We start from the raw sequence: 22,192 nt of genomic DNA on the forward strand, positions 1-22,192 counted from the left end.
GATGTGGTTAGCATATGGTTAGGTTGGTAAGCAGTTTATAACAGCAATAAGGCACCTCGGGGGTTTGTGATATATGGCCAGTATACCACAGCTAAGGGATGTGTCTAGGTCCTCCGCATGGCATCATGGGTAAGATCAGCCCTTAGCCGTGGTATAATGGCCATATACCACACCTCGTCTGGCCTGATTCCTTCATTATAAAACAGTAACAAAGCCTTGTTCCTGGCAATCGCATCGCATCAATAAATCACAGTACATGAACTGTTCTTCCCCCTACGTAAAGTATTCCAGATTGATATGCTAATTAATTAATTCATATACGTCTTTTGGTATGCCAGGACTTGCCGTTGTTTTCCCTGCATTTGGCGCTGGAAGCAGACAGGCTGGAGTAGCCCGCTTGTTTTAGATGCTAACGATGATCAGCAATGATCAAGGTATTTTGGTCTTGTTTTGTATTTGCATGGAGAACCCATGCTGAGCCTACAGTCAGTGGGCCCTGGTTTGATGGGTAGAGAACTGTGATATAACAATGACAGAGAAGTGGCCTACTGGCATCCGGCTACAGGGGGCCTGTTAACATCTCTGTGTGAGCTAACAGCACGTCTCTGTGTGTGGAGGGACTTCATGAAAGGTCTCTAAATCATCGGTTTTAATTCCTTCTCTCCTCCCTTTCTCTTTCCACTCCTCTCTCTTTCATTCCTCCTACTCTTCCTCATTCTCTCCTACCACCCCTCTCTCCTCTCCTCCCTTTCAATCTCCTCTCCTCTCTCTCTCCCACTCTCTTCCTAAATTCTCTTCTACCTCCCCTCTCTCCTCTTATCCCTCTTCCCAACATATCTTTTCCCCCCATCCCTCTCTCCTCTCCCTACATCCCTCTCTCCCTCCATCCATCTCTCCCTCCATCCCTCCCTCCCTCCATCCCTCTCTCCTCTCCCTCTATCCATCCCTCTCCCTCCATCCATCCTTCTCTCCTCTCTCCTTCCCACCTCCCTCCGTCCATCCCATCCGTCTCTCCTCTTCTCCTTTCCATCCATCCATCCCATCCGTCCATCCATCTCTCCTCTTCTCCTTCCATCCATCCATCCATCTCTCCTCTCTCCTACCTCCCTCTGTCCGTCAATCCATCCTCCTCTTCTCCTCTTCTCCTCCATCCATCCATCCATCCATCTCTCATCTTCTCCTACCTCCCTCTGTCCGTCCATCCATCTCTCCTCTTCTCCGTCCTCCTCCCCCCCGTCCATCCATCCATCCATCCATCTCTCATCTTCTCCCTACCCTCTCCTCTGTCCATCCATCCATCCATCCTCATCCTCCATCCATGTCTCCCTCCCTCCATCCATCCCCCTCCCTCCCTCCATCCATCCATCCTCCATCCATCCCTCCCATCCCTCCCTCCCTCCCTCCCTCCCCTCCCTCCTCCCTCCCTCCCTCCCTCCTCCCTCCCTCCCTCCCTCCCTCCCTCCCTCCCTCCCTCCCGCCCCCCTCCCTCCCTCTCCTCCCTCTCCCTCCATCCATCCATCCATCCATGTCTCCTCTTCTCCCTCCCTCCATCCATCCATCCATGTCTCCTCTTCTCCCTCCTAACTCCCTCCGTCCATCCATCCGTCTCTCCTCTCCCTCATCCATCATCTCCTCTCCCTCCATCCATCTGTCCTCTTCTCCCTCCTACCTCCTTCCCTCCATCCATCCATCTCTCCTCTCCATCCATCCATCTCTCCTCTTATCCCTCCTATCTCCCTCCATCCATCTCTCCCTCCTACGTCCGTCCATCCGTCTCTCCATCCATCCATCTCTCCTCTTATCCCTCCTATCTCCCTCCATCCATCTCTCCCTCCTCCATCCGTCCATCCGTCTCTCCTCTCTCCCCAGACTGTATGAGAACAAAGGAGAAGCAGACTTCATGGAGTCCTTGAGGAATCTCTTCACTTCCTTCAATGACATGATGAACATCAACTCTGAGAACACAGGCATGGTGAAGGTAGGACATCAATCATATAATCTGGCTCTGCTTCAGAGTGATACCTTTTGTGTTTCCATGGTATGTCTGTCTCCCTGTGTATATCAGTCTCTAGTTCCCATCTCATGTCCACTATGTGTCTATAGTAGAGGTCGACCAATTATGATTTTTCAACACCGATACCGATTATTGGAGGACCAAAAAAAGGCCGATACTGATTAATTGGCCTAATATATATATATTTTTTTAAAATATGTATATTTGTAATAATGACAATTACAACAATACTGAATGAACAATGAGCACTTATTTTAACTTAATATAATACATAAATAAAATATATTTAGTCTCAAATAAATAATGCAACAATGTTCAATTTGGTTTAAATAATGCAAAAATAAAGTTTTGGAGAAGAAAGTAAAAGTGCACTATGTGCCATGTTAGAAAACTAACGTTTAACTTCCTTGCTCAGAATATGAGAACATATGAAAGTTGGTGGTTCCTTTTAACATGAGTCTTCAATATTCCCAGTTAAGAAGTTTTAGGTTGTAGTTATTATAGGAATTATAGGACTATTTCTCTCTATACCATTTGCATGTCCTATATCTTTCACTATTGGATGTTCTAATAGGCACTTTAGTATTGCCAGCCTAATGTCAGGAGTTGATAGAGTTGAAGTCATAACAGCTCTGTGCATCAAGCATTGCTAAGAGCTGCTGGCAAACGCAGTAAAGTTTGAATGAATGCTACCGAGCCTGCTGCTGCCTCAGTCAGACTGCTATATCAAATCATAGACTTAATTATAACATAATGACACAGAAATACGAGCCTTAGGTCATTAATATGGTAAATTTCCGCAAACTATAATTTTTGAAAACAAAACATCTATTCTTTCAGTGAAATACGGAACCATTACGTATTTTCTCTAACGGGTGGCATCCTTAAGTCTATATATTCCTGTTACCTTGCACAACCTTCAATGTTATGTCATAATTACATAAAATTCTGGCAAATTAGTTGGCAACGAACCAGACGGCCCAAAGTGTTGCATATACCCTGACTCTGCGTGCAATGAACGCAAGAGAAGTGATTTCACCTGGTTAATATTGCCTGCTGACATGAATTTCTTTGAACTAAATATGCAGGTTTAAAGAAATATATAATCTGTATATTGATTTTAAGATGTCTATGGTTAGGTATATTCGTGCAACGGTTGTGCTTTTTTCGCAAATGCGATTTTGTAAAAATCATCCCCCTGTTTGGCGAAGTTGAAGTAGGCTGTGATTCGATGATAAATTAACGGGCACCGCATTGATTATATGCAACGCAGGACAAGCTGGTTACCCTAGTAATATCATCAACCACTAGTTAACTAGTGATAATGTGAAGATTGATTGTTTTTTATAAGATGGGAAGTTCAGTGCTAGCTAGCAATTTACCTCGGCTCCTTGTTGCACTCGCGTAACAGGTGGTCAGCAGTTTCCTCGTGGATCGCAATGTAATCGGCCATAATCGGCATCCAAAAAGGCTGATTACTGATTGTCATGAAAACTTGAAATCGTCCCTAATTAATCGGTACATATGTATCAAGCTCTCCTAGGGGTAAAGGACAATATACAGAGCCAGTCTATAGTTTGGACACATCTACATTTACATTTACATTTAAGTCATTTAGCAGACGCTCTTATCCAGAGCGACTTACAAATTGGTGCATTCACCTTATGACATCCAGTGGGACAGTCACTTAACAATAGTGCATCTAAAACTTAGGGGGAGGGGGTGAGAGGGATTACTTATCCTATCCTACTCATTCAAGGGTTTTTCTATGTTTTTGTAGTATGTTCGACAATGTAGAATAATAGTGAAGACATCAAAACTATGAAATAACACATATGGAATCATGTAGTAACCAAAAAAAGTGTTAAACAAAAATATTTTAGATTTTAGATTCTTCAAAGTAGCCTTTGCCTTAATGCCAGCGTTGCACACTCTTGGCGTTCTCTCAACCAGCTTCATGAGGAATGCTTTTCCAACAGTCTTGAAGGAGTTCCCACATATGCTGAGCACTTGTTGACTGCTTTTCCTTCACTTTGCGGTCCAACTAATCCCAAACCATCTCAATTGAGTTGAGGTCGGGTGATTGTAGTTGCCAGGTCATCTGATGCAGCACTTTGTCAAATAGCCCTTACACAGCTTGGAGGTGTGTTGGGTCATTGTCCTGTTGAAAAACAAATGATAGTCCCACTAAGCCCAAACCTGATGTGATGGCGTATCGCTGCAGAATGCTGTGGTAGCCGTGCTGGATAAGTGTGTGTTGAATTCAAAATAAGTCACAGCCCAACAAAGCACCATCACACTTCCTCCTCCATGCTTCACGGTGGGAACCACACATGCAGAGATCATCCGATCACCTACTCTGCATCTCACAAAGACACGGCGGTTGGAACCAAAAATCTCAAATTTGGACTCATCAGACTAAAGGACAGATTTCCACCAGTCTAATGTCCATTGCTCTTGTTTCTTGGCGCAAGCAAGTCCATTCTTCTATTGGTGTCCATTAGTAGTGGTTTCTTTGCAGCAATTTGACAATAAACTGCCTGATTCAAGCAGTCTCTGAACAGCTGATGTTGAGATGTGTCTGTTACTTTAACTCTGAAGCATTTATTTGGGCTGCAATCTGAGGTGTAGTTAACTCTAATGAACTTATCCTCAAAAGCAGAGGTAATTCTGGGTCTTCCTTTCCTGTGGCGGTCCTCATGAGAGCCAGTTTAATCACAGCACTTGATGGTTTTTGTTACTGCATTTGAAGAAACGTTCAAAGTTCTTGAAAATTTCCCAGGATTGACTGACCTTCATGTCTTAAAGTCATGATGGACTGTCATTTGTCATTGCTTATTTGAGCTGTTCTTTTACCAAATAGGGCCATCTTCTGTATACCACCCTTGCCTTGTCACAACATAACACAACTGATTGGCTCAAACGCATTGAGAAAGGAAAGAAATTCCACAAATTAACATTTTAACAAGGCACACCTATTAATGGAAATGCATTCCAGGTGACTACTTCATGAAGCTGGTTGAGAGAATGCCAAGCGTGTGCAAAGCTGTCATCAAGGCAAAGGGTGGCTTTTTGAAATATACAATATATTTTGATTTGTATAATTAACACTTTTTTGTTTACTACATGATTCCATATGTGTTATTTCATAGTTTTCACTTATTATTCTACAATGTAGAAAATAGTTTTTTTTTAAATGGAATAAGTAGATGTGTCCAGACTTTTGACTGGTACTGTATCTCCTATTGTTGTCTGTGTGTTGTTCCACTTTTTATTCATTGTCTATCTGAATAGATCTCTTCATGTGCCTCCCTCCCCTCTGTGTTCATATGTATTTCTTCTTCTTCAACTGTTATCTATGCCTGTGTTCTCTCTCTGACCTGTTCTGTGTCCCGACGTATCTCTCTCGCTCTCTCTTGTGCTCTCTCTCACACTCTCTCTCTTGCGCTCTCTGACCTGTTCTGTGTCCCGGGGCTTCTCTGCGTTCTTCCTCTTTAGCTCCTCCTCAAGGTATTTTCTGATATCCCTCCCTCCTTCCCTCCTTCCCTCCCTCCCATCCTAATTACCGATGGCCCTAGACAAGCATAACGACTGATGGCTCTAGACAAGCATAATGACTAATGGCTCTTGACAAGCATAATGACTCTAGACAAGCATAATGACTGATGACTCTTGACAAGCATAATGACTAATGGCTCTTGACAAGCATAATGACTCTAGACAAGCATAACGACTGATGGCTCTAGACAAGCATAATGACTGATGGCTCCAGACAAGCATAATGACTGATGGCTCTAGACAAGCATAATGACTCTAGACAAGCATAATGACTCTAGACAAGCATAATGACTCTAGACAAGCATAATGACTGATGACTCTAGACAAGCATAATGACTGATGGCTCTAGACAAGCATAATGACTGATGGCTCTAGACAAGCATAATGACTGATGGCTCTAGACAAGCATAATGACTGATGGCTCTAGACAAGCATAACGACTGATGGCTCTAGACAAGCATAACGACCGATGGCTCTTGACAAGCATAACGACTGATGGCTCTAGACAAGCATAATGACTCTAGACAAGCATAACGACTGATGGCTCTAGACAAGCATAATGACTGATGGCTCTAGACAAGCATAACGACTGATGGCTCTAGACAAGCATAACGACCGATGACTCTTGACAAGCATAATGACTGATGGCTCTAGACAAGCATAACGACTGATGGCTCTAGACAAGCATAATGACTGATGGCTCTAGACAAGCATAATGACTGATGGCTCTAGACAAGCATAACGACTGATGGCTCTTGACAAGCATAACGACTGATGGCTCTAGACAAGCATAACGACCGATGGCTCTTGACAAGCATAACGACTGATGGCTCTAGACAAGCATAATGACTCTAGACAAGCATAACGACTGATGGCTCTAGACAAGCATAATGACTGATGGCTCTAGACAAGCATAACGACTGATGGCTCTAGACAAGCATAACGACCGATGGCTCTTGACAAGCATAACGACTGATGGCTCTTGACAAGATAAGACTGATGACTCTTGACAAGCGACCGATGGCTCTTGACAAGCATAACGACTGATGACTCTTGACAAGCATAATGACTGATGACTCTTGACAAGCATAACGACTGATGGCTCTAGACAAGCATAACGACTGATGGCTCTAGACAAGCATAATGACTGATGGCTCTAGACAAGCATAACGACTGATGGCTCTAGACAAGCATAACGACTGATGGCTCTAGACAAGCATAACGACTGATGACTCTTGACAAGCATAATGACTGATGGCTCTAGACAAGCATAACGACTGATGGCTCTAGACAAGCATAACGACTGATGGCTCTAGACAAGCATAATGACTGATGGCTCTAGACAAGCATAATGACTGATGGCTCTAGACAAGCATAATGACTGATGGCTCTTGACAAGCATAATGACTCTAGACAAGCATAATGACTGATGGCTCTAGACTGACAAGCATAATGATAAGCATAATGACTGATGGCTCCAGACAAGCATAATGACTGATGGCTCTAGACAAGCATAATGACTGATGGCTCTTGACAAGCATAATGACTCTAGACAAGCATAATGACTGATGGCTCTAGACAAGCATAATGACTGATGGCTCTAGACAAGCATAATGACTGATGGCTCTAGACAAGCATAATGACTGATGGCTCTAGACAAGCATAATGACTGATGGCTCTTGACAAGCATAATGACTGATGGCTCTAGACAAGCATAACGACTGACTCTAGACAAGCATAATGACTGATGGCTCTAGACAAGCATAATGACTGATGGCTCTAGACAAGCATAATGACTGATGGCTCTAGACAAGCATAACGACCGATGGCTCTTGACAAGCATAATGACTGATGACTCTTGACAAGCATAATGACTGATGACTCTTGACAAGCATAATGACTGATGGCTCTAGACAAGCATAACGACTGATGGCTCTAGACAAGCATAATGACTGATGGCTCTAGACAAGCATAATGACTGATGGCTCTAGACAAGCATAACGATGATGGCTCTAGACAAGCATGACTGATGACTTTGACAAGCATAATGACTGATGGCTCTTAACGACTGATGGCTCTAGACAAGCATAACGACTGATGGCTCTAGACAAGCATAATGACTGATGGCTCTAGACAAGCATAATGACTGATGGCTCTAGACAAGCATAATGACTGATGGCTCTTGACAAGCATAATGACTCTAGACAAGCATAATGACTGATGGCTCTAGACAAGCATAATGACTGATGGCTCTTGACAAGCATAATGACTCTAGACAAGCATAATGACTGATGGCTCCAGACAAGCATAATGACTGATGGCTCTAGACAAGCATAATGACTGATGGCTCTTCATAATGACTCTAGACAAGCATAATGACTGATGGCTCTAGACAAGCATAATGACTGATGGCTCTTGACAAGCATAATGACTCTAGACAAGCATAATGACTGATGGCTCCAGACAAGCATAATGACTGATGTCTCTAGACAAGCATAATGACTGATGTCTCTTGACAAGCATAATGACTGATGGCTCTTGACAAGCATAATGACTGATGGCTCTTGACAAGCATAATGACTGATTCTCAAGCATGACTGATGGCTCTAGACAAGCATAATGACTGATGGCTTAGACAAGCATAATGACTGATGGTCTAGTCAAGCATAATGACTGATGACTCTTTACAAGCATAATGACTGATGGCTCTAGACAAGCATAATGACTGATGGCTCTAGACAAGCATAATGACTGATGACTCTTTACAAGCATAATGACTGATGGCTCTTGACAAGCATAACGACTGATGGCTCTTGACAAGCATAAGGACTGATGGCTCTAGACAAGCATAATGACTGATGGTCATAATGACTGATGGCTCTAGACAAGCATAATGACTGATGGCTCTAGACAAGCATAATGACTGATGGCTCTAGACAAGCATAATGACTGATGGCTCTTGACAAGCATAATGACTCTGACAAGCATAATGACTGATGGCTCTGACAAATAATGACTGATGGCTTTGACAAGCATAATGACTGATGGCTTATGTACACTATGGCTCTAGACAAGCATAACACTGATGGCTCTAGACAACATAATGACTGATGGCTATCATAATGACTGATGACTTTTACAACATAATGACTGATGGCTCTAGACAAGCATAATGACTGATGGCTCTAGACAACATAATGACTGATGACTCTTTACAAGCATAATGACTGATGGCTCTTCATAACGACTGATGGCTCTTGACATCTGGTTAGAGCATAAGGACACATCCTGTCATACAAAGTATTGTGATATTGTAGTTAACATTTTCAACATTCTAGTGAGGGTCAGGGCTGTTACCCAGTTGGTCGTCTAATCACCTTTCAGATCAGGGATAATCTAATCGTTTTGTTTTGTTTGAGATACGTCCCCACCATCTGGTCAAACTGGTCTTCGATCCCAATACAGGTAGGTTTTCATCAGGGAAACTGCTATCTATGTTTTAGCACATCTGGTTATGTACACTATGCACTATACTATACATTATCTATGTTTTAACACATCTGGTTATGTACACTATACTATACATTATCTATGTTTTAGCACATCTGGTTATGTACACTATACACTATACTATACATTATCTATGTTTTAACACATCTGGTTATGTACACTATACACTATACTATACATTATCTATGTTTTAACACATCTGGTTATGTACACTATACACTATACTATACATTATCTATGTTTTAAGTACATCTGGTTATGTACACTATACAATACATATCTATGTTTTAACACATCTGGTTATGTACACTATATACTATACATTACCTGTGACTCTAGACTATACTGTAATGTCATTATCTGGTTATGTTTTATCTGGTTATGTACACTATACTATACATTATCTATGTTTTAGCACATCTGGTTATGTACACTATACTATACATTATCTATGTTTTAGCACATCTGGTTATGTACACTATACACTATACTATACATTATCTATGTTTTAACACATCTGGTTATGTACACTATACACTATACTATACATTATCTATGTTTTAGCACATCTGGTTATGTACACTATACACTATACTATACATTATCTATGTTTTAGCACATCTGGTTATGTACACTATACACTATACTATACATTATCTATGTTTTAGCACATCTGGTTATGTATACTATACATTATCTATGTTTTAGCACATCTGGTTATGTACACTATACACTATACTATACATTATCTATGTTTTAGCACATCTGGTTATGTACACTATACTATACATTATCTATGTTTTAACACATCTGGTTATGTACACTATACACTATACTATACATTATCTATGTTTTAACACATCTGGTTATGTACACTATACTATACATTATCTATGTTTTAACACATCTGGTTATATACACTATACTATACATTATCTATGTTTTAACACATCTGGTTAGACCACTACACTATACTATTCATTATCTGTGACTCCTGTGAGACAATACTGTAATGTCATTATGTTTTAACACATCTGGTTATGTACACTATACTATACATTATCTATGTTTTAACACATCTGGTTATGTACACTATACTATACATTATCTATGTTTTAACACATCTGTTATGTACACTATACACTATACTATACATTATCTATGTTTTAGACATCTGTTATATACACTATACACTATACTATACATTATCTATGTTTTGACATCTGGTTATGTACATACACTATACTATACATTATCTATGTTTTAACACATCTGTTTATGACTATACTATACATTATCTATGTTTTAACACATCTTATACACTATGACTTTCACACTGAGATAATGTACAAGGTAACATTATGAGATTGACTCTTGAATAGACCAGTACTGTAATTTCATTATCTGTAACTCCTGAATACTGTAGTGTCATTATATGTGACTCCTGAATAATGTAATGTCATTATCTGTGACTCCTGAATAACCTGTACTGCAATGTCATTATCTGTGACTCCTGTTAGACCTGTACTGCAATGTCATATCTGTGACTCCTGAATAATGTAGTGTCATTATCTATGACTACTGAATAGTGTAGTGTCATTATCTGTGACTCCTGAATAATGTAATGTCATTATCTGTGACTCCTGAATAATGTAATGTCATTATTTATGACTACTGAATAGTGTAGTGTCATTATATGTGACTCCTGAATAATGTAATGTCATTATCTATGACTACTGAATAATGTAGTGTCATTATCTATGACTACTGAATAGTGTAGTGTCATATGTGACTCCTGAATACTGTAGTGTCATATGTGAGTACTGAATAATGTATTGTCTGTGACTCCAATGTCATTATCTGTGACTCCTGAATACTGTAATGTCATATGTGAGTACTGAATACTGTAGTGTCATTATCTGTGACTCCTGAATAATGTAGTGTCATTATCTATGACTACTGAATAGTGTAGTGTCATTATCTGTGACTACTGAATAATGTAGTGTCATTATCTATGACTACTGAATAAGTGTCATTATCTGTGACTACTGAATAATGTAATGTCATTATCTGTGACTCCTGAATACTGTAGTGTCATTATCTGTGACTCCTGAATACTGTAGTGTCATTATCTGTGACTACTGAATACTGTAGTGTCATTATCTGTGACTCCTGAATAATGTAGTGTCATTATCTGTGACTACTGAATAATGTAGTGTCATTATCTATGACTACTGAATACTGTAGTGTCATTATCTGTGACTCCTGAATACTGTAGTGTCATTATCTGTGACTCCTGAATAATGTAATGTCATTATCTGTGACTACTGAATAGTGTAGTGTCATATGTGACTCCTGAATAATGTAGTGTCATATGTGAGTACTGAATAATGTAGTGTCATTATCTGTGACTAATGTCAATAGTGACTCCTGAATATGTTATGTATATGTGACTCCTGAATAATGTAGTGTCATTATCTGTGACTCCTGAATAATGTAATGTCATTATCTATGACTCCTGAATAATGTAGTGTCATTATCTGTGACTCCTGAATACTGTAGTGTCATATGTGAGTACTGAATAATGTAGTGTCATTATCTGTGACTACTGAATAGTGTAATGTTATTATCTGTGACTCCTGAATAATGTAGTGTCATTATCTGTGACTACTGAATAATGTAGTGTCATTATCTGTGACTACTGAATAGTGTAATGTCATTATCTGTGACTCCTGAATAATGTAGTGTCATTATCTGTGACTCCTGAATACTGTAGTGTCATATGTGAGTACTGAATAATGTAGTGTCATTATCTGTGACTCCTGAATACTGTAGTGTCATTATCTGTGACTCCTGAATACTGTAGTCATTATCTGTGACTCCTGTTCGACTGTACTGTAGTGTCATTATCAGTACATGTAAGGATGCCAGAAGCTAAGGAAGAGGTGCAGGAGTGAATCTGAAAAAGCCGTGAGTTACAAAGTCAATCTACGAAATGAAGACATGTGTAAATGATTAAGGTAAAGCGCTCTGACATGGAAGAGAGAGACTAAAGAGCCTTGCTCAGTGGGTTTGTCTCGTCAGTAATCGTCTCTTTGAAATCACATTCCGTGTTTTAGAGATTGTCTCCCCTTTATTTATTTTTATTTTATTTTGGGGGGGGGGGGGCGGGATTACCTTTAACAGTTAGTTTGAATTAAAGAACTGATTTGATATTGTGGCTTGTGCAGTGTGAGTGGTCACACCTCGTTATCCTCAAGCTACTTACCTTTAGGCTCTGTGCTTCTCTCACACACACACACACACACACACACACACACACACACACACACACACACACACACACACACACACACACGCACACGCACACGCACACGCACACGCACACGCACACGCACACACACACACACGCACACCACTTAACATTCACCAGCTGTACCATGTGGGTTGGTTATATATAGTCCCGGTTGCCGTGGGAACGTGGAACTGCTGCTTCACCAACAATGCAGTGGTTAATCTGACCTGCCATGAATGTTATATCATCATATTGATTTAATTTGACAAAATAATATTTAAATTAGAAAAGCTTTTATAAAGGTGCAAATCAAGGTTTTGGCAGTATATCAATATATCACTAGATCAATATATCAATGTATCACTAGATCACTGGATTAATAGATTAATAGCACCCTAGATTAATAGATCACTGGATTAATAGATTAATAGGACACTAGATTAATAGATCACTGGATTAATAGATTAATAGGACACTAGATTAATAGGACACTAGATTAATAGGACACTAGATTAATAGGACACTAGATTAATAGGACACTAGATTAATAGGACACTAGATTAATAGGTCACTGTACACTAGATTATAGATCACTAGGACACCATATCACTAGATCACTAGATCACTGGATCACTGGATTAATAGATTAATAGGACCCTATATTAATAGGACCCTAGATTAATAGGACCCTAGATTAATAGGACCCTAGATTAATAGGACCCTAGATTAATAGGACCCTAGATTAATAGGACACTAGATTAATAGGACCCTAGATTAATAGATCACTGTACACGAGATTAATAGGAACCTAGATTAATAGGACACAAGATTAATAGGACACGAGATTAATAGGACACGAGATTAATAGGACACTAGATGAATATATCCCTGTACACTAGATTAATAGATCACTAGGACACTATATCAATAGTTCACTGGATCACTAGATGAATAGGGCACTGGATGAATAGGACACTGGATGAATAGGACACTGGATGAATAGGACACTGGATGAATAGGACACTGGATGAATAGGACACTGGATGAATAGGACACTGGATGAATAGGACACTGGATGAATAGGACACTGGATGAATAGGACACTGGATGAATAGGACACTGGATGAATAGGACACTGGATGAATAGGACACTGGATGAATAGGACACTGGATGAATAGGACACTGGATGAATAGGACACTAGATGAATAGGACACTGGATGAATAGGACACTGGATGAATAGGACATAGAATAGGACACTGGATGAATAGGACAGATTAATAGATCACTAGGATTAATAGATCACTCGATTAATAGATCACTGGATTAATAGATTAATAGATCACTCGATTAATAGATCACTCGATTAATAGATCACTCGATTAATAGATCACTCGATTAATAGAGTAATAGATCACTAGATTAATAGATCAGTAGATTAATAGATCACTAGATTAATAGATCAGTAGATTAATAGATCACTAGATTAATAGATCAGTAGATTAATAGATCACTAGATTAATAGGTTACTAGGACACTAGATAATTAGATCACTAGATTAATATCACTAGATTAATAGATTACCAGATGAATAGATTAATGGATCACTAGATGAATGGATCACTAGATGAATGGATCACTAGATGAATGGATCACTAGATGAATGGATCACTAGATGAATGGATCACTAGATGAATGGATCACTAGATGAATGGATCACTAGATTAATAGATCACTAGATTAATGGATCACTAGATGAATAGATCACTAGATGAATAGATCACTAGATGAATAGATCACTAGATTAATGGATCACTAGATTAATGGATCACTAGATTAATAGATCACTAGATTAATAGATCACTAGATTAATGGGTCACTAGATTAATGGGTCACTAGATTAATAGATCACTAGATTAATAGATCACTAGATTAATAGATCACTAGATTAATAGATCACTAGATTAATAGATCACTAGATTAATAGATCACTAGATTAATGGATCACTAGATTAATGGATCACTAGATTAATGGATCACTAGATTAATGGATCACTAGATTAATGGGTCACTAGATTAATGGGTCACTAGATTAATGGGTTACTAGATTAATGGATCACTAGATTAATAGATCACTAGATTAATAGATCACTAGATTAATAGATCACTAGATTAATAGATCACTAGATTAATTAGATGAATAGATCAGTAGATTACTAGATTAATAGATCACTAGGACACTAGATTAATAGATTACTAGGACACTAGATTAATAGGACACTAGGACACTAGATTAATAGATTACTAGATCACTAGATTAATAGATTACTAGATCACTAGATTAATAGATCACTAGGACACTAGATTAATAGATTACTAGATCACTAGATTAATAGATCACTAGATTAATGGATCATTAGATTAATTAGATGAATAGATTAATTAGATGAATAGATTAATTAGATGAATAGATCACTAGATTAATAGATCACTAGGACACTAGATTAATAGATTACTAGATTAATAGATCACTAGATTAATAGATCACTAGATTAATAGATCACTAGGACACTAGATTAATAGATTACTAGATCACTAGATTAATAGATTACTAGGACACTAGATCACTAGATTACTAGGCACACTAGATTAATAGATCACTAGGACACTAGATTAATAGATTACTAGATTTAGATCACTAGATTAATAGATCACTAGATTAATAGATCACTAGATTAATAGATCACTAGATTAATAGATCACTAGATTAATAGATCACTAGGACACTAGATCACTAGATTACTAGGACACTAGATTAATAGATTACTAGATCACTAGATTAATAGATTACTAGATCACTCCAGTTTTACAGACTAGCTGATGTAATATCGGAACATAAGGGTCTGTTTTTGTTATACATCCATGGATTTAGTTTGAAGCCTCAACCTGAGATGTTCGTCCTTATTCACTAGCGTCCTGTTCTACATTCATGAAGCTGAGCTGTTCAACTGCTCACGCAGAACAAAGTCGCCTACATTGACTGAATGGTAAATATGTTGTTCTGACGTTATGTCTGTGACATGCAGAACTGGCTGGGCCCAAATTGGGTCCTGAGCAAATTACTGCACTACAGAGGGAACAGGGTGCCTGCTCTACTGCACTACATAGGGAATAGGGTGCCCGCTGTACTGCACTACATAGGGAATAGGGTGCCCGCTGTACTGCACTACAGAGGGAATACGGTGCCCGTTGGGAAGTGTCATGTGACCAGACGGCTCTGTATTAGTGAAAGGTCATGTGACCATACAGGTCTGTATTAGTGAAGGGTCATGTGACCAGACAGGTCTGTATTAGGGAAGGGTCATGTGACCAGTCAGGTCTGTATTAGGGAAGGGTCATGTGACCAGACAGGTCTGTATTAGGGAAGGGTCATGTGACCAGACAGGTCTGTATTAGGGAAGGGTCATGTGACCAGACAGGTCTGTATTAGGGAAGGGTCATGTGACCAGACAGGTCTGTATTAGGGAAGGGTCATGTGACCAGACAGGTCTGTATTAGGGAAGGGTCATGTGACCAGACAGGTCTGTATTAGGGAAGGGTCATGTGACCAGACAGGTCTGTATTAGGGAAGGGTCATGTGACCAGACAGGTCTGTATTAGGGAAGGGTCATGTGACCAGACAGGTCTGTATTAGGGAAGGGTCATGTGACCAGACAGGTCTGTATTAGGGAAGGGTCATGTGACCAGACAGGTCTGTATTAGGGAAGGGTCATGTGACCAGACAGGTCTGTATTAGGGAAGGGTCATGTGACCAGACAGGTCTGTATTAGGGAAGGGTCATGTGACCAGACAGGTCTGTATTAGGGAAGGGTCATGTGACCAGACAGGTCTGTATTAGGGAAGGGTCATGTGACCAGACAGGTCTGTATTAGGGAAGGGTCATGTGACCAGACAGGTCTGTATTAGGGAAGGGTCATGTGACCAGACAGGTCTGTATTAGGGAAGGGTCATGTGACCAGACAGGTCTGTATTAGGGAAGGGTCATGTGACCAGACAGGTCTGTATTAGGGAAGGGTCATGTGACCAGACAGGTCTGTTTAGGGAAGGGTCATGTGACCAGACATTTAGGGAAGGGTCATGTGACCAGACAGGTCTGTATTAGGGAAGGGTCATGTGACCAGACAGGTCTGTATTAGGGAAGTGGCTTTGGGACATGACATTTTGTCCATAATACCTTGCGGTTAAGGGTATGCTGTCCCTCTGAAATGGTTTCTACGTTTTAAAGGGCATATTCAGAGGAACACATCACAGTGGTTATTGTGCTGTTGAAAAAGCTCATCTCAATGTACAGCATTCCATAGACATCACTATCTGACCACCTCTCTACCCAGACAGACTGGCTAGTCACCATCTGACCACCTCTCTACCCAGACAGACTGGCTAGTCACTATTTGACCACCTCTCTACCCAGACAGACTGGCTAGTCACTATCTGACCACCTCTCTACCCAGACAGACTGGCTAGTCACCATCTGACCACCTCTCTACCCAGACAGACTGGCTAGTCACTATCTGACCACCTCTCTACCCAGACAGACTGGCTAGTCACTACCTGACCACCTCTCTACCCAGACAGACTGGCTAGTCACTATCTGACCAAGTTGCAAAGTCGGAAGCCCCACTTAATTCTAACCTTAACCACACTGCTAACCTCATGCCTAACCTCAACCACACTGGTAATCTCATGCCTAACCTTAACCATACTGCTAACCTCATGCCTAACCTCAACCACACTGCTAACCTCATGCCTAACCTCAACCACACTGCTAACCTCATGCCTAACCTTAACCACACTGCTAACCTCATGCCTAACCTCAACCACACTGCTAACCTCATGCCTAACCTCAACCACACTGCTAATCTCATGCCTAACCTCAACCACACTGCTAACCTCATGCCTAACCTCAACCACACTGCTAACCTCATGCCTAACCTCAACCACACTGCTAACCTCATGCCTAACCTCAACCACACTGCTAACCTCATGCCTAACCTCAACCACACTGCTAATCTCAACCACACTGCTAATCTCATGCCTAACCTTTAGCCACACTGCTAACCTCATGCCTAACCTTTAGCCACACTGCTAACCTCATGCCTAACCTCAACCACACTGCTAACCTCATGCCTAACCTCAACCACACTGCTAATCTCATGCCTAACCTCAACCACACTGCTAACCTCATGCCTAACCTTTAGCCACACTGCTAACCTCATGCCTAACCTCAACCACACTGCTAACCTCATGCCTAACCTCAACCACACTGCTAAACTCATGCCTAACCTTTAGCCACACTGCTAACCTCATGCCTAACCTCAACCACACTGCTAACCTCATGCCTAACCTTTAGCCACACTGCTAACCTCATGCCTAACCTCAACCACACTGCTAACCTCATGCCTAACCTCAACCACACTGCTAACCTCATGCCTAACCTTTAGCCACACTGCTAACCTCATGCCTAACCTTTAGCCACACTGCTAACCTCATGCCTAACCTCAACCACACTGCTAACCTCATGCCTAACCTTTAGCCACACTGCTAACCTCATGCCTAACCTCAACCACACTGCTAACCTCATGCCTAACCTCAGCCACACTGCTAACCTCATGCCTAACCTTTAGCCACACTGCTAACCTCATGCCTAACCTCAAGCCACACTGCTAACCTCATGCCTAACCTCAACCACACTGCTAACCTCATGCCTAACCTCAACCACACTGCTAACCTCATGCCTAACCTTTAGCCACACTGCTAACCTCATGCCTAACCTTTAGCCACACTGCTAACCTCATGCCTAACCTCAACCACACTGCTGACCTCATGCCTAACCTCAACCACACTGCTAATCTCATGCCTAACCTTTAGCCACACTGCTAACCTCATGCCTAACCTTTAGCCACACTGCTAACCTCATGCCTAACCTTTAGCCACACTGCTAACCTCATGCCTAACCTTTAGCCACACTGCTAACCTCATGCCTAACCTTTAGCCACACTGCTAACCTCATGCCTAACCTTTAGCCACACTGCTAACCTCATGCCTAACATTTAGCCACACTGCTAACCTCATGCCTAACCTTTAGCCACACTGCTAACCTCATGCCTAACCTTTAGCCACACTGCTAACCTCATGCCTAACCTTTAGCCACACTGCTAACCTCATGCCTAACCTCAACCACACTGCTGACCTCATGCCTAACCTTTAGCCACACTGCTAACCTCATGCCTAACCTCAACCACACTGCTGACCTCATGCCTAACATTTAGCCACACTGCTAACCTCATGCCTAACCTTTAGCCACACTGCTAACCTCATGCCTAACCTCAACCACACTGCTAACCTCATGCCTAACCTTTAGCCACACTGCTAACCTCATGCCTAATCTTAGCCACACTGCTAACCTCATGCCTAATCTTAGCCACACTGTGGCTCATTCCACGAACCCAGTCTTCACTGAGTCATCCAGACATCAATTGTCTTGTATCATTTATTTATTACTAACTAAGTAATTCACAGAAATGCATAAACAAACAAACAAGGTAAATGTAATAATAGGAGAATGTGCCCCCTAGTGGGTTGAACCGGCATGGCAGCTTGTTAGACCAAAGGGGAAGTGGGGGTCGACTAAGAAGTCACTACAAAGTGATAATTATAACAATTGAAATGCTAATCCTTTGCACATGAACGCTCACTCATTCGGGAACAACTGGAAGTAATATACATATTTACGCTCGTCTTGATCGCTGGTGAAAAGTTAATTTCTTTTGTAGAATTGTCCCTAGGGTCAGGTTGTGGTTAGAGGCGATTGTTCAGAGTGACATTCGTTTTAGAATGGATGTTTCGGCGGTTGTCGTTCTTCGAGTTCAATGATACCGAATTCCTAGCTGCAGACTAGTAATTAATATCAAAGACTTGTTCTCATTCTGTTGGTATCGAAAGTCTAAAAGTTTAACTATGTGGTATGGTTAAAATATTCAGCAATGGTCCTACAACCTTTGTACTCCTGTGATTGAGAGAAACATGGTCTGCAACCTTTAGCCATTTTGTAATTGAGGTAAGCTCGGGCTGCTGATAATTTCTCAAAGTTGAGTTTTATTCGGAATGGCAGAAAAGGGCTGTCCCAGGAGGCCTGACCCTAACTGGGCTCAGGGGCGGTCCAGGAGGCCTGACCCTAACTGGGCTCAGGGGCGGTCCAGGATGTCTGACCCTAACTGGGCTCAGGGCGGTCCAGGATGTCTGACCCTAACTGGGCTCAGGGCGGTCCAGGAGGCCTGACCCTAACTGGGCTCAGGGGCGGTCCTCCGGGTTCAAATCAAAGGGGAATTGTGTTTTTCTTCATTAAACAGTCCAACATCATATTACACATTTATACAAACAGTATCATACTCACTCATTCATCTTATACAACAATTAGATGTAAACCTCATATCTGAGGCTATTATATAAACAGCGTTATGGTAATGTGGCCACACCGTCTCCCATGAGCTTCCCCATGTTGTAACAAACGGACCAGTTCGTAGCTGGATTCTTCACCCATCTTTTATACTTTCTCCGGAACGTGATATTTGTTCGTACCTCAAGTTCTGTGAGGTGGAAGGATTTCCTTTGTTCTCCATGACAAACGACTCCCTATAACTGTGTGTCCATGAGGTCTTCTCAGGAATTTACGACCTCTGACCACAGCAGCCTAGTTGAAGGAGGCAGGGAGAGGGGGATGGGATTGCTATACCCAAAGAGGCTAATGTCATGACACCTCCCTCCCTCTTCTCCTCTCCTCCCTCCCTCCTCTTCTATCCCCCTCCCTGCCTCCCTCCCTCCCTCCTCTCCATCCTCTTCTCCCCTGGTCTCCTGTTCCCCACGGTGTCCAGTGTTAAAGCCAGAAAACACCTGAATACAAAGTTAAAACAGTGTCATTTTCTCCACCTGCTGTGTCCCTGGCTTCTTTTCTAATCACAGATTACAGTGTTCAGCTGGCCTTTCTGTGTAGCTGTGCTTTCTACTTTCCTCCCAGCTCCCGTTTCCTGTTACTTGACAGCGCCGGCAGGGCAAAGCTGTTCTATCAGAGCCGAAGGAAGGTGGAGGGCCAAGCTTTCTGCTTTTCTTCCGCACCGACAGAAGAGCAGGGGATTAGTTGCTCCAGTTGTCAACACAAACCTGGCTGAGGAGAAGAGAGGGATGAATTGAGGCCACGCTGAGAATGTTTCATCCCTTGCCAAACACTTGTCTCCAACGGGGCAGCAAGCAGAACTTCAGTACCCGTCCTCTAGCGAAGGAGACACCCCCTCATCCCATGAATGTGTTTTCCTCAGAGAACATTTTCCTCAAAGGATATATTGCATACGAAATATGGTCAATTCAATGTCCATGTTAACATGATGTAGTTGTGTTCTATGTAATACCCATGTTGTTAACATGATGTAGTTCTATGTAATACCCATGTTGTTAACATGATGTAGTTGTGTTCTATGTAATACCCATGTTGTTAACATGATGTAGTTGTGTTCTATGTAATACCCATGTTGTTAACATGATGTAGTTGTGTTATATGTAATACCCATGTTGTTAACATGATGTAGTTCTATGTAATACCCATGTTGTTAACATGATGTAGTTCTATGTAATACCATGTTGTTAACATGATGTAGTTGTGTTCTATGTAATACCCATGTTGTTAACAGGATGTAGTTCTATGTAATACCCATGTTGTTAACATGATGTAGTTCTATGTAATACCCATGTTGTTAACATGATGTAGTTCTATGTAATACCCATGTTGTTAACATGATGTAGTTGTGTTCTATGTAATACCCATGTTGTTAACATGATGTAGTTCTATGTAATACCCATGTTGTTAACATGATGTAGTTGTGTTCTATGTAATACCCATGTTGTTAACATGATGTAGTTCTATGTAATACCATGTTGTTAACATGATGTAGTTCTATGTAATACCCATGTTGTTAACATGATGTAGTTGTGTTCTATGTAATACCCATGTTGTTAACATGATGTAGTTGTGTTATATGTAATACCCATGTTGTTAACATGATGTAGTTGTGTTCTATGTAATACCATGTTGTTAACATGATGTAGTTGTGTTATATGTAATACCCATGTTGTTAACATGATGTAGTTGTGTTCTATGTAATACCCATGTTGTTAACATGATGTAGTTGTGTTCTATGTAATACCCATGTTGTTAACATGATGTATTTCTATGTAATACCCATGTTGTTAACTTGATGTAGTTCTATGTAATACCCATGTTGTTAACATGATGTAGTTGTGTTCTATGTAATACCCATGTTGTTAACATGATGTAGTTCTATGTAATACCCATGTTGTTAACATGATGTAGTTCTATGTAATACCCATGTTGTTAACATGATGTAGTTCTATGTAATACCCATGTTGTTAACATGATGTAGTTGTGTTCTATGTAATACCCATGTTGTTAACATGATGTAGTTCTATGTAATACCCATGTTGTTAACATGATGTAGTTGTGTTCTATGTAATACCCATGTTGTTAACATGATGTAGTTCTATGTAATACCATGTTGTTAACATGATGTAGTTCTATGTAATACCCATGTTGTTAACATGATGTAGTTGTGTTCTATGTAATACCCATGTTGTTAACATGATGTAGTTGTGTTATATGTAATACCCATGTTGTTAACATGATGTAGTTGTGTTCTATGTAATACCATGTTGTTAACATGATGTAGTTGTGTTATATGTAATACCCA

The 22,192-nt window shown here is 40.7% G+C and overlaps 1 protein-coding gene across 1 annotated transcript in view; it reads left to right on the forward strand.

The window, feature by feature from the left end:
• LOC124018336 (dedicator of cytokinesis protein 1-like) overlaps nucleotides 1-22,192 on the forward strand; it is a 338,789-nt gene that overhangs the window by 159,137 nt on the left and 157,460 nt on the right. The window contains 2 exon segments of the mRNA XM_046333610.1: nucleotides 1,870-2,038; nucleotides 4,239-4,264. Of these exon segments, the coding sequence (XP_046189566.1) occupies nucleotides 1,870-2,038; nucleotides 4,239-4,264 (195 nt within the window).

The sequence above is a fragment of the Oncorhynchus gorbuscha genome, unplaced genomic scaffold (genome assembly GCF_021184085.1).
Source record: "Oncorhynchus gorbuscha isolate QuinsamMale2020 ecotype Even-year unplaced genomic scaffold, OgorEven_v1.0 Un_scaffold_480, whole genome shotgun sequence".
In the NCBI taxonomy this organism is placed as follows: domain Eukaryota; kingdom Metazoa; phylum Chordata; class Actinopteri; order Salmoniformes; family Salmonidae; genus Oncorhynchus; species Oncorhynchus gorbuscha.